This window comes from Meleagris gallopavo, chromosome 12 (genome assembly GCF_905368555.1).
Source record: "Meleagris gallopavo chromosome 12, MGAL_WU_HG_1.1, whole genome shotgun sequence".
Classification (NCBI taxonomy): domain Eukaryota; kingdom Metazoa; phylum Chordata; class Aves; order Galliformes; family Phasianidae; genus Meleagris; species Meleagris gallopavo.
This window is the reverse complement of record NC_139415.1, coordinates 1,594,986-1,604,905: the sequence shown is the minus strand read 5'-3', so window position 1 is coordinate 1,604,905 and position 9,920 is coordinate 1,594,986. Positions and strand designations below refer to the sequence as shown.

At 54.0% G+C, this 9,920-nt stretch overlaps 1 protein-coding gene across 2 annotated transcripts; it reads left to right on the top strand.

Moving 5' to 3' along the window:
- The first annotated feature begins 396 nt into the window (after positions 1–396).
- INSYN1 (inhibitory synaptic factor 1) lies at positions 397–8,317 on the top strand. Of its 2 annotated transcripts, none has more exons than XM_085234075.1 (4): positions 397–579; positions 1,125–1,309; positions 1,490–2,166; positions 7,507–8,317. In XM_085234075.1, exons 3-4 carry the CDS (start codon positions 1,984–1,986, stop codon positions 8,182–8,184), a joined length of 861 nt encoding a protein of 286 aa, XP_085090201.1. In that variant the 5' UTR covers positions 397–579; positions 1,125–1,309; positions 1,490–1,983; the 3' UTR covers positions 8,185–8,317. The 2 variants fall into 2 exon arrangements, with proteins under 2 accessions (XP_085090201.1, XP_085090200.1); XM_085234074.1 differs by having other exon boundaries at positions 1,122–1,309.
- The last annotated feature ends 1,603 nt before the right edge of the window (positions 8,318–9,920 follow it).

The window sequence follows — 9,920 nt, the reverse complement described above, 5'->3', positions numbered from 1 at the left end:
GGGATTGCCACCTATCGTCCGGGTTCTGCACTGGGATTGGGAAATCTCGCCTGCAGCCCCGCTGAATCCCTTCCAGCCCCATCCTTTTCCTTTCTCCCTTGTTTTCCTCCAAACCAGCCGCGCTCAGCCCTATGGTGCTGCTTCTCCTCCTGCCCTTTTGCTGCATGATGCCTTTGTGCTCGATCCGTGTTTGTTTTTTAGCCACTCCTTCAAAAACTGCACCAAAACTCACAGCAGCGGGGTGCGTTTTGCACCCTAACGGTGTCATCAGAGCGGGGACAAGCGGAGCCCACCAGCATCCGGCCCCCTCCCCAGCCGTGCCTCAGTTTCCCCCCGTTTATTCTAAAGACTTTCCCGGCTCCTTTAAGCCCCCCCCGCCCGCCGAGGCTCGGCCCCTTTCTCTGACACAGCAGCCGAACCGGGAGCCGCGGGGAGGCTGCGGCCGGGCCGGGGCCGGGCGCCCACCGCCGCTCCCCCCCCGCCCCATGGCTCTGCCCGGGGCGCCGGGAGCAGCCCGCCCCGCTCCGCCCCCCCGGAGCCCAGGGGGCGGCCGGCCCTGAACCGGCATCGCTACCGCCGGTCGGTCCCGGGGGGAGTAAAGGGAGGGAGAATGGGGAGAAACGGGAGGGGGATGCGGGAATAGGGGATGGAGGACGTGGGAACCGGGGATGTGGGAACAGGGGATGGAGGATGCGGGTACCAGGGATGAGGATACCGGGAATGTGAACACCACGGATGTGGGTACCAGGGATGCAGGTACCAGGGTGGTGAGCACCAGGGATGGAGGATACAAGCACTGGGGGTAGAGGATGTAGATACCAAGGATGAAGGATGCAGGGATGCAGGTGGAGGGGATGGAGGATGTAAGCACTGGGGATGGAGGATTCAAGTAGCAGGGATGCAAGATGAGAGTAACGGGTTCGGAGGATGCAACCACACCGGTCTTCCCTACCATGCCCCCCCCCCCACTCTGCCTCCACCCTCAGTGCCTTTCCCCACCTCCTGAGGGAAGAGATGGGGCTGAGGGGGCATTCTGATTGATCCCCCATAAAGTGGAGGGGTCCCAAGGGACGTCCCCTCCCCCCAGAACCCTGCAGGTAACATCTCACCCCTTCTGACAGCAGCCGAGAGAAGGTGGCCCCCGGCCTCCACGCAGAAGCCCTGAGGGAGGAGGAAGAGGAGGAGGAAGAGGAGGAGGGGGAGGAAGGAAGAAAAAAAATAATAATAAAAGGACGAGGAAGAGCTTGGAGTGGAGCCAGGAGCTGGAAAAGGGCGATCTGGATCTGGCTGCCTGCTCACCCCTGCGCCGGTAAGTTCCCAGGTTGTCTGTCTGTCCATCTGTCTGCCTGTCCGTCCATCTGGCTCAGCGAGACCCCCGTCTGCATGTCTCAAAGCAAGGGTGGGGGGGCGGTTATATGAAGCCTTCTCCCCTCCCCGTTTTTCCATCCCCAGCAGGGCTGGCTCCCTCACTGTCTGTCTGTCCCTGCAGGAGGGGAACCCGGAGCCCCTCATCACCGCTCAGCATCGGAGCCACCGGCCCTGGAGCGAGGGCCCAACGTGGGGTGGCTGCACCATTCCTGGGGGGCACCCGGCCCTGCATCACCTTCCCCATCCCCAGCGAGCAGGAAAAGCTCCGTCCACTGGATTTTAGCTTCCTGGGACATCCAAGGGACTCGTCCTCCTCCTCCATGGTCCTGCTGTGCATCCCCACGGCCGCCGGCTGAGCCCCCCCTCACCCACCGCCCGGCTCTGCATGCTGCCTGGAGCAGCCCCCAGCCGTCCCGCTGCTCCACACCGCGGCTCAGAGCCCCCCGACAACGGCCTCGGTGGTGAGGCGGGGAGGCCAGCAGGGACTCCTGGGGAGCGTTAAGATGGTGAGAGCTCTCCGGCCGAGAGGGGCTGCGCGGACGCCAGGCCACCGGGTTTGGGGGTCGCAGGATGGACAGAGCCCTTGGGGTCGGGAGCCGAGGCCGGTAGGGAAGGATGGACTCCCGGAGCTGCCAGGACAGGCAGCCCAGTGACCCCCCCAGCAGCAGCAGCAGCAATTGTAGCAGCGGCAAAAGCGAAGGCGAGAGGGAGAGGATCCGCAGCCGGATGAAAATGGTCATCGGGCAACTGGAAGGCATCTTGCAGGAGCTCAAGGAGGTCGCCAAGGAGCTCCGGGAGGTAGGAGAGGATGTCGGGTGGGATGCGGCACAGGGCTACAAGGAGACGGGGTGGTTGTGGCTGCACCTGTCCCAGCCCCGTCCCCATCAGCATCACTTCCAAAAAGTGGGGGGAAATAAGCCAGATTTGGAGAAATTTGCTGTTGACCTTGATGCTTGGGGCCATGCTGCCCGTCCCCATCGATGCTGGGAGAGAGCTTGGAGCAGAGAGCTGAAGCTGGGCAAATCCTGGGGGAACTGGGGATGCTCTGTCCTGAGGGGGGGTTCTGTTTCAAAGCATAGGGGTGGATGGAGAGGAGGTGACAGATCCCTCGTGCTGGTGGCCTAGGGGTCACGAGTCTGTGGAGGGAGACACGGCAGAAGGCTCTTTTCCGTTGGCAAAAAATGTGTATATGTTCATGCAAAGTGTGGTTTGAGCTTCCAGTTGGTCCAGGGGTGCAGTGATGGGAAATTTAATTGCGGAAGGGCTGCACAACCCCAGTGTGTTTGGGAAGTGGACCTGTTTGTGGCCGTGAGTTGTGGATGTCTTGATTGGGAATGTGGTGGTGGCTTTGAGCATGGCTTAGTTTTGAGATGGGGCAGGTGGTTGTGTGCCCTGAGCCAAGTTGTGGTTGGATTGTTGGAATGGGTGAGGTCTCATTTCCATGAGGGATAGGAAGAAATTAGTGCAGGTTTTGCTGGGGGGTCATGATAAAGACTGCGTGGGGGTCATGCAGAGGCACCAGAAGCCAGCTGGAGCTCTTGGGATGCAGATGGACTGACCACATAAGTTAGTGTTGACGTGGCCGTGCTCAGGGAGGTGTGACACCTACCAGCCTAAAGCTTTTCCTGGGGCCTTCTTTGGGATAGCTCTGCTCACTCCACGGGGCTTTAGGGAGGTCAGTCCCCTGAGAAAGCCAGCTCTGATCCCCAGGTGATGACACATCCCAGTTCATCACCCCAGCAGACCTCTTATTCCTTTGCAGAAAGCAAACCCAAGCACACCAAGAGCAGAAAGGCCCCTCGTTCCTTCAGCTCCAAAGGGACAGCCCAGAACCCCTCTGACAAATCCCTGACATACTAAAAATAGTAATAATAATAATAATAATAATAATAATCAGGAGGCAGAGCTGTTTTCTGTTTGGTCTGAACTCACTTCACTCTCCTCCAGGAGCTTTGAGAGGCCTTTAAAAATGGCAATTCACAGCTGCTTCAGTGCCCCTTTCATAAAGTCCATGTATTTAAAGCCAGGAGAGACCTCTACATGCACCTGAGCATCCTTCCTGAGTGCTTCAGAGCTTAACCCTTTGGTCTCCATTCAACTTTTGGGGCTGGAAAGTCCTTTAGCATCCTTGCAGCACCCTTGATAGGCTGCTCAATCCAGGTGGGGAAGAGGAGAAGGTGGTCTGAGGACACAGGGCAGGTGTGAAGGGCTCTGGAGAGGTTCATGCATTCCAGGAGTTGCAGGAGGAGACAAGCAGGATAGGGGACAACCTATTTGTACCCAAGGGGTGCATCCCAAGCTGCCTGCAGCACAAAGCTGACGACCAGCCATAGGGTTCTGAGGACATCTATCTTCTCCTCCTCTCTCTCTGCACCCATTCCTGCTCATTCCTCACTCCTGATATTGTTTTCTCTCTGAAGGCTGTCATTCCAGATGTCCATTGTATCGGGGATGCTGTTTTACCAGTCTTTTCTCCCACTCTCCCTCCCTCCCTCTTCCCTTTTGTGTATATAATTATTCTCCAGCGCTCCACGACAGGGCTGTATTATGTGAGGGGAAAATGATTATTAAATCCTCGTCTGAGATCGCACACTGGAAGTAAAAATTACACAGGAGGCCAGGACCAAATGTGCTTCCGCTGAGCAGGATCCACATCCTCTGCCCTTGGTACCTGTATCCTCCATCCTCGGTACCCATATGTTTGGTACCCGCATCCCTGGTACTCGTATCCTCCATCCTCCATACCTGCACCACTGGTACAAACTCTGGTACCCACATTGTCCATCCCTGGTACCTGCATCCTTCTTATACAGCCCTAGTACCTTCATCCTCCATCCCTGGTGCCTGCATCTTTCTTTCCTGCATCCTTCATCCTTGGTACCCAAATCCCCGGTAGCTGTATTCCTATGGGATGCACAGCAGGAAGAGGTGATTCCATCTCCGCACATCTCCAGGTGTGCATACAAGCCCCCTAAAATCCCACAGAGTGTCCCATCATACCTGTATCCCCTGGGGTAAGTGACACCTGGTCATCCCCTGCTCCTCCTTTTGGAGGCAGGGAAGTCCGCAGTACACCCCCTTCAAAATACTTTAACTATGTTGTAATTGATAGGTGATTAGTTCGGAACGCTTTGGAAAGTTCTTGGTGAGAGGGTGACTTGCTATTCTAATAGCACGTTTCAAAGATGCGTGTGATGAGTTTGAACTCTTTAGTGGCTGATGATACAGCAAATGGTCCAGAGATGCTCGATGCACTGGAACAGACAACACGGAGTGCTCATTTATACGTGTCAGCTTGGGCAGAGAGGCCACTGTCACCCAGCTTCTTCTTGCAAGCGAGCTCCGATTAATCATTTATTCATTATGAAATATTTACCTCCCCTTCACTGAAAAGTGTTCGGGGAGACATGGGAAGGTCCCTTCTGCAGGGTCATGGGGCTGCCGGAGCCGTAGGGCTGCTCCTTTTCCCAATGGAGGGATGGATTTTCAGTGCTGTGGAAGAATCCTCAGGGATGATTTGGAGTGCAGTGTTGGGAACGGTGCGCAAAAATCACAGCTCCTCTCTCAGAATTGGTGCTTTGCCCCGCGTTGTGAGAGCCATTGGGGTGGGATGACATGCACAGGCACAGATCGCCCGTCACTGAACCAAAAGCTCCCCGCTGCCCCCCGCTTTGATCCCACCGCTGCTCCACTTCAAAGGCTGCGACGCCAGGGCCGTGAGATTGCGGCACTTTGATGGTGAGCATCTCCCTGCTCCTTCCATCCGCTCCTGGAGGTGCATTATCCATCGCCGCCTGCATCGGGGAGACCGCACCGCCCGCTCGGATGCAGCCTTTGAAGTCCCCTCTTGTCCTCCCGCGTCATCTGCCGGCTCCCCAACAGCTCTGCTGAGTTGTCAAAAGAAATTATCTCGTGAATAAGAAACAGCGCGGGCACCGTGTCGAAATGCGAGCCATTGCAGCCAAGCTGGTTACCAAAACTCTGTTTAAAAATAATAATAAAACAAAGCAATGATGCTCCAGTTGTTCATCATCCCTTGGCAGGTATCCAGCTGCGAAGGGAACCACCCTGCTGGGTGCACAGATGTTAGCTTAAAAGCTCCCTGTGCTGTTCTGCTGGGTGGGTTTCCAGGGTGGGGAGTGTCCAGGGGCTCCCAGTTGGGGTGACTGGAGGCAGCTGGTCTGTCAGCCCAGCTCCATCAATTTGCATAGAAACATTAGGGTTGAAAAAGATCTCCAAGATCACCAACCCCAAGCCATCCCACCATGCCCACTGACCGCGTCCCTTGGTGCCACATCTCCACTTTTCCTGAACCCCTCCAGGGACAGTGACAGCAACACCCCCCTGGGCAGCCCGTGCCAATGCATCACCACCCTTTCTAATATCCAAACTGAAGCTCCCCTGGCGCAATGTGAGGCTATCGCATGCCATCCTATAGGTGAGGGATGTCCTCTCTTGGCACCCAGGTAACCCCAGTGGCCCCAGCATCCACATGCAGTTTCCAGGCCCGTTCATCACCCCAAAACCCATTCATAGCCATAGGCTCAGGTCTCTGCCCCTCCCTATCGCCCCCATCCCAGCTCACTCCACTAAAATCCTTTGGCAATCCAAAGAAGCGGAGGGGAAGAAAAGACCAAATCCTGCTTTGCATTCAAATCCTCAGCAGGTACCCAGTGTCACGGAGGTATTTAACACCCCCCCACCGCCCGGTTAAAATAGAAAGTGCAGGGAAGGGCGCTCCTAAAAATAGAGCTGATGTGACATTAATCCCCACAGGGACCGCAATGGGGACAGCGGAGACGCAGCTCCTCCTGGCACCCAGGTGCCAACATCCCCATGAGGGTCCCAATGGTGAGGAGAAGTGGGAAGGGTCCCCCGGTTTGGGAAAGGGACCCGGTGCTGTGCCTTCCTGTAAAGAGAGGTGATCTCATTTTAGCGGAGGGTGTCTGCCTTATTAAAGAATAATAATAACCGGGTGTTTCCCAGGGACAACTCTTTTCCTGAGCTTCTTCCTCATTCTTTCCCGTCACTGAGAATGAAGAGGTCACATAGGCTTCTTTTCACTCCTTTTTCACCCAAAGAACAAGAAGGATAAGGAAATAAAAAGCAATCTGGTTGTGCTTTGGGAGCATTTCTCATTTGAGATGTTTTTTCTGGGTGCAGCAGCTCCAGCCAGGGGCCCCAGCTTGCTCTTGGCATCCTCCAAAGCCAGAGCCTGGAGAATGGATGGTGATGTGTTGTGTCCTTCAGATGAGCCCCAGGCTGCTGGACACAGTTTTAGGGTGCATTTATAGCATTTTAATATTTCACACGACCCTCTGGCTCAAAGTTGAGGATGCACAGAATGAGGGCATGGGATGGAAACCAAGGAAAAGCCTCTGCGGTGAAAATGGGATGGAAGGTTGAAGCCTGAGGATTTATTTTCCTCCAAAAGTGTTCAAAAAACTTGTGTTATGAAGTCTATAGAAATGATGGAGGAATGGTTTAGCACTGGGACTGTTTATTCTCAGTGGATGAGGAGAGTCCAACAGCCTTGGGCATGACGCTGGTGGAGATACAGCAAGGATTGCTGGCAGATTGTGGGGGAGGAGATGAAAGGTGTCAGGCAGGACATTGCTTGTGGATTTGTCTTCCATCCTTATTTTGGGAAGCTCGTGGCTTACTTCCACCAGGAAACAACGTGTGGGTAGGCTGAGGGACGAGGAGGAAGGGCAAAGCAATAATGAAAAGCAACCCTACAAAGGACGTGGAGACAGATTTGGACACCATGGGGCACCACTCTGTCCCCAGGATGCCATGCTCTCGCTGGCACTTTGTTAGTGATGGGGGACCGTTCATCATGCAACCTTGGGATGGCCTGCTTCAGTTTCCCCTCGGGGAGCTGAAATACTGGGGGCAAAGGAGGCAGTTTTTACTGCTGTTTCCCCATGATGGAGTGTAAGGGATGGGGATTTGGGGTGTTTACTTCCTTCTGACCCCCTCTATGCGGTCCAAAGCTTATTGGGGGTCCCCAAAAAATAGCAGGGAGCTACTTGGGCACCACAGGTATCCCAGTGTCACCATGCCATTGGGTGGGCTTCTTCCTCCTCCCACTAAGGGCCGATCCATCCATCCATCTGTCCGTCCATCTGCCCACAGGTAGTGAGCCAGATCGACCGGCTGACGTCCGACTTTGAGTTCGAGCTGGAGCCGGATGATTGGACGACAGCGACGGCCAGCAGCACCTCCAGCAGCGAGAAAGGGGGAGTCTCCTTTGAGTTGGGACCCCTCGACTTCGCAGCGGCCGACATCCTGTCCGACAGCTGGGAATTCTGCTCATTCCTGGATACCTCCACCCCATCTGACCAAGGGGACGGCCCCGACCCCCCACGGCCGCAGCCCCCGCCGTGCCGCCAGCCCGACTACCGGCTGATGAACGGCGGGGTGCCCATCGCCAACGGGCCCCGAGGGGGCACCCCAGACTCATCCAGCGAGGAGGCATTCGCTCCCCAACAGAAAGGTCCCCATCACCGGACAGCCGGCACGCGGGAGCGGGTCCGCTTCAGCGACAAGGTGCTGTACCACGCCTTGTGTTGCGACGATGATGGGGATGGTGCCGACGAAGCATCCCCAAACGAGGACAGCACCGAGGAGCGAGGCCTCAAGGTGACCCCGAAGAACCAACCGTCCGTTGGTGGCAATGGTGGTGGCACTACTGGAGGGCCACCGGCGCGGCGGCTGATGAGGAACAGCAGCACGCAGACTGTGGCCGACAAAAGCACCCAGACGGTGCTGCCTTACATCCCAGCCAAACAGAAACTCAAAACAAAAAACTGACGTCGGTTCCAGTCCGGCCAAGGGTTGGGGTTGGGTGTCTTGGGAAGGGATCAGAAGTATATATATATATATACATATATAAATATATATTTAAATAAATCGCTACTACTAATAAAATTGAGATGAAAAGTTGGCAGAGGAGACAAATGTCCAACTACCTTACCCGTCGTTTTTGAGGCTCAGGGAATTTTCAACTGCTCTGTGGATGGAAGATGCAGCTCAATAAATCGTTCGTCGTGGAGAATATCAACAATAACATACAGAGATCCTATGTATATATGTATCAAGAGAGGCGAGCTTCTCACTTGGGGACACCAAGAGAGGTTGGTGGCTGGGCTAGGGAGGGCGAACATCCCTCGCTGTGATGCTCTCTAGGCACTTGGTTGGGAAAACAGAATGGAAAAAAAAAAAATAAATTGAGAACTCACGGGTGGTTTGAGGGAATTAACCCCAGGAATGGCAGTGATGGAGCTCAGGGACCCACATCACATCACGTCCCCATCTCGGGGTCCCCATACTTGGAGCAATGGGTATTTCTGAGGTTACAAACCAGGGCATGCCTGCTGATGGGAATCGTCGTCTCTCATGAGCTGAAATAAGAAATATAATTTCATTTTTTAGGTCTTTTAAGGCTTTTTTTTCCCCCTAGTTTTTAGGATTTTTCCCCTTCACAGCTGTATTAACACCATCTCCTTCTGCATTTCCCCATACCTCCAGGGTTGGGATCTTTATTTTCACAATAAAACAAAATTTACTTTCACAAATAGATATACCAAGAGATTGAGCATCCCTGTCCCATATGCTGGCGAAGGGCCACCCCACCACAAGGAGACATGGGAAAGGACAACTCCTCTGCACTCCCTCGATTATTTTGCATGCCAACAGCTGGTTGCTTATTAACTTCTAGGAGTTTTCTTTACAGCTGAGCCCCATTGTAAAAGTGTGATTAATAGATGCAGCTTTATTCTTTAATAATTTCAGGAGGAGCACAACGTAAATATTCAGAGCAGCTCAATCTGTAGGCAATGTCCTTGTGCTCTTCTACACGACCAGAGACAGCCATAGAGGGGTTTTGCTGTTATTGAGCAGGAAAATGTGGGTGTTTTTAGGGCAAGGTTCAAGAAGAGAACACAAATTATTAATTGAAATGTGGAGGAACCATTCAGACTGGTAATAATTGCTTGGTGATGAATGGTGCTGAATGAACGGGCTTTGTGTCCCAGCAGGATTTGCATTGGTCGCTCAAAATTATGTCTCCCGCAGGACTGAGGGGGCTCTTTTTTGTCCTGGTGCAGTTTTTTTATTATTCTTCATTCCTAAGTGACTTTCTGGGCATTCAGTTGGACATCAACGTTTCCAATGAGGGGAGAACATCTTGTCTTCCTCAGCACACCATATATTAATGAATTAATAGTTATCAGCCCATAGCAAAAAACTGCCCCGATTGACTGAAAAACAGCCCCAAGCTCCTGGGAATGGCCAGGATAGGAGCATCCCTCCCCATCTCCCATCCTCAACCCCTCTTCAGACACCACAAAAACTTTGAGAAAGCCCAAAACAGAGCCGGGCACCGCACGAGAGCTGGCAGAGGAAGGGGCAAAAGGCTCATGTTTTCTCCAGAAGCAATAAAGAAACAATCAGCAAATAAAACGAGGACACGACCCAGCACGACGGCTCCGGCTGCTCTTCGCCTCGGGGACGAGATGTGACAGCTTTGCTCATTTTTGCCCTTTCCT

Coding starts and splice junctions, on each gene's coding strand:
- INSYN1 (XM_085234075.1), top strand. CDS start 1,984: ATGGACTCCCGGAGCTGCCAGGACAGGCAGCCCAGTGACCCCCCCAGC. Junction 2,167..7,506: donor TCGCCAAGGAGCTCCGGGAG/GTAGGAGAGGAT, acceptor ATCTGCCCACAG/GTAGTGAGCCAGATCGACCG.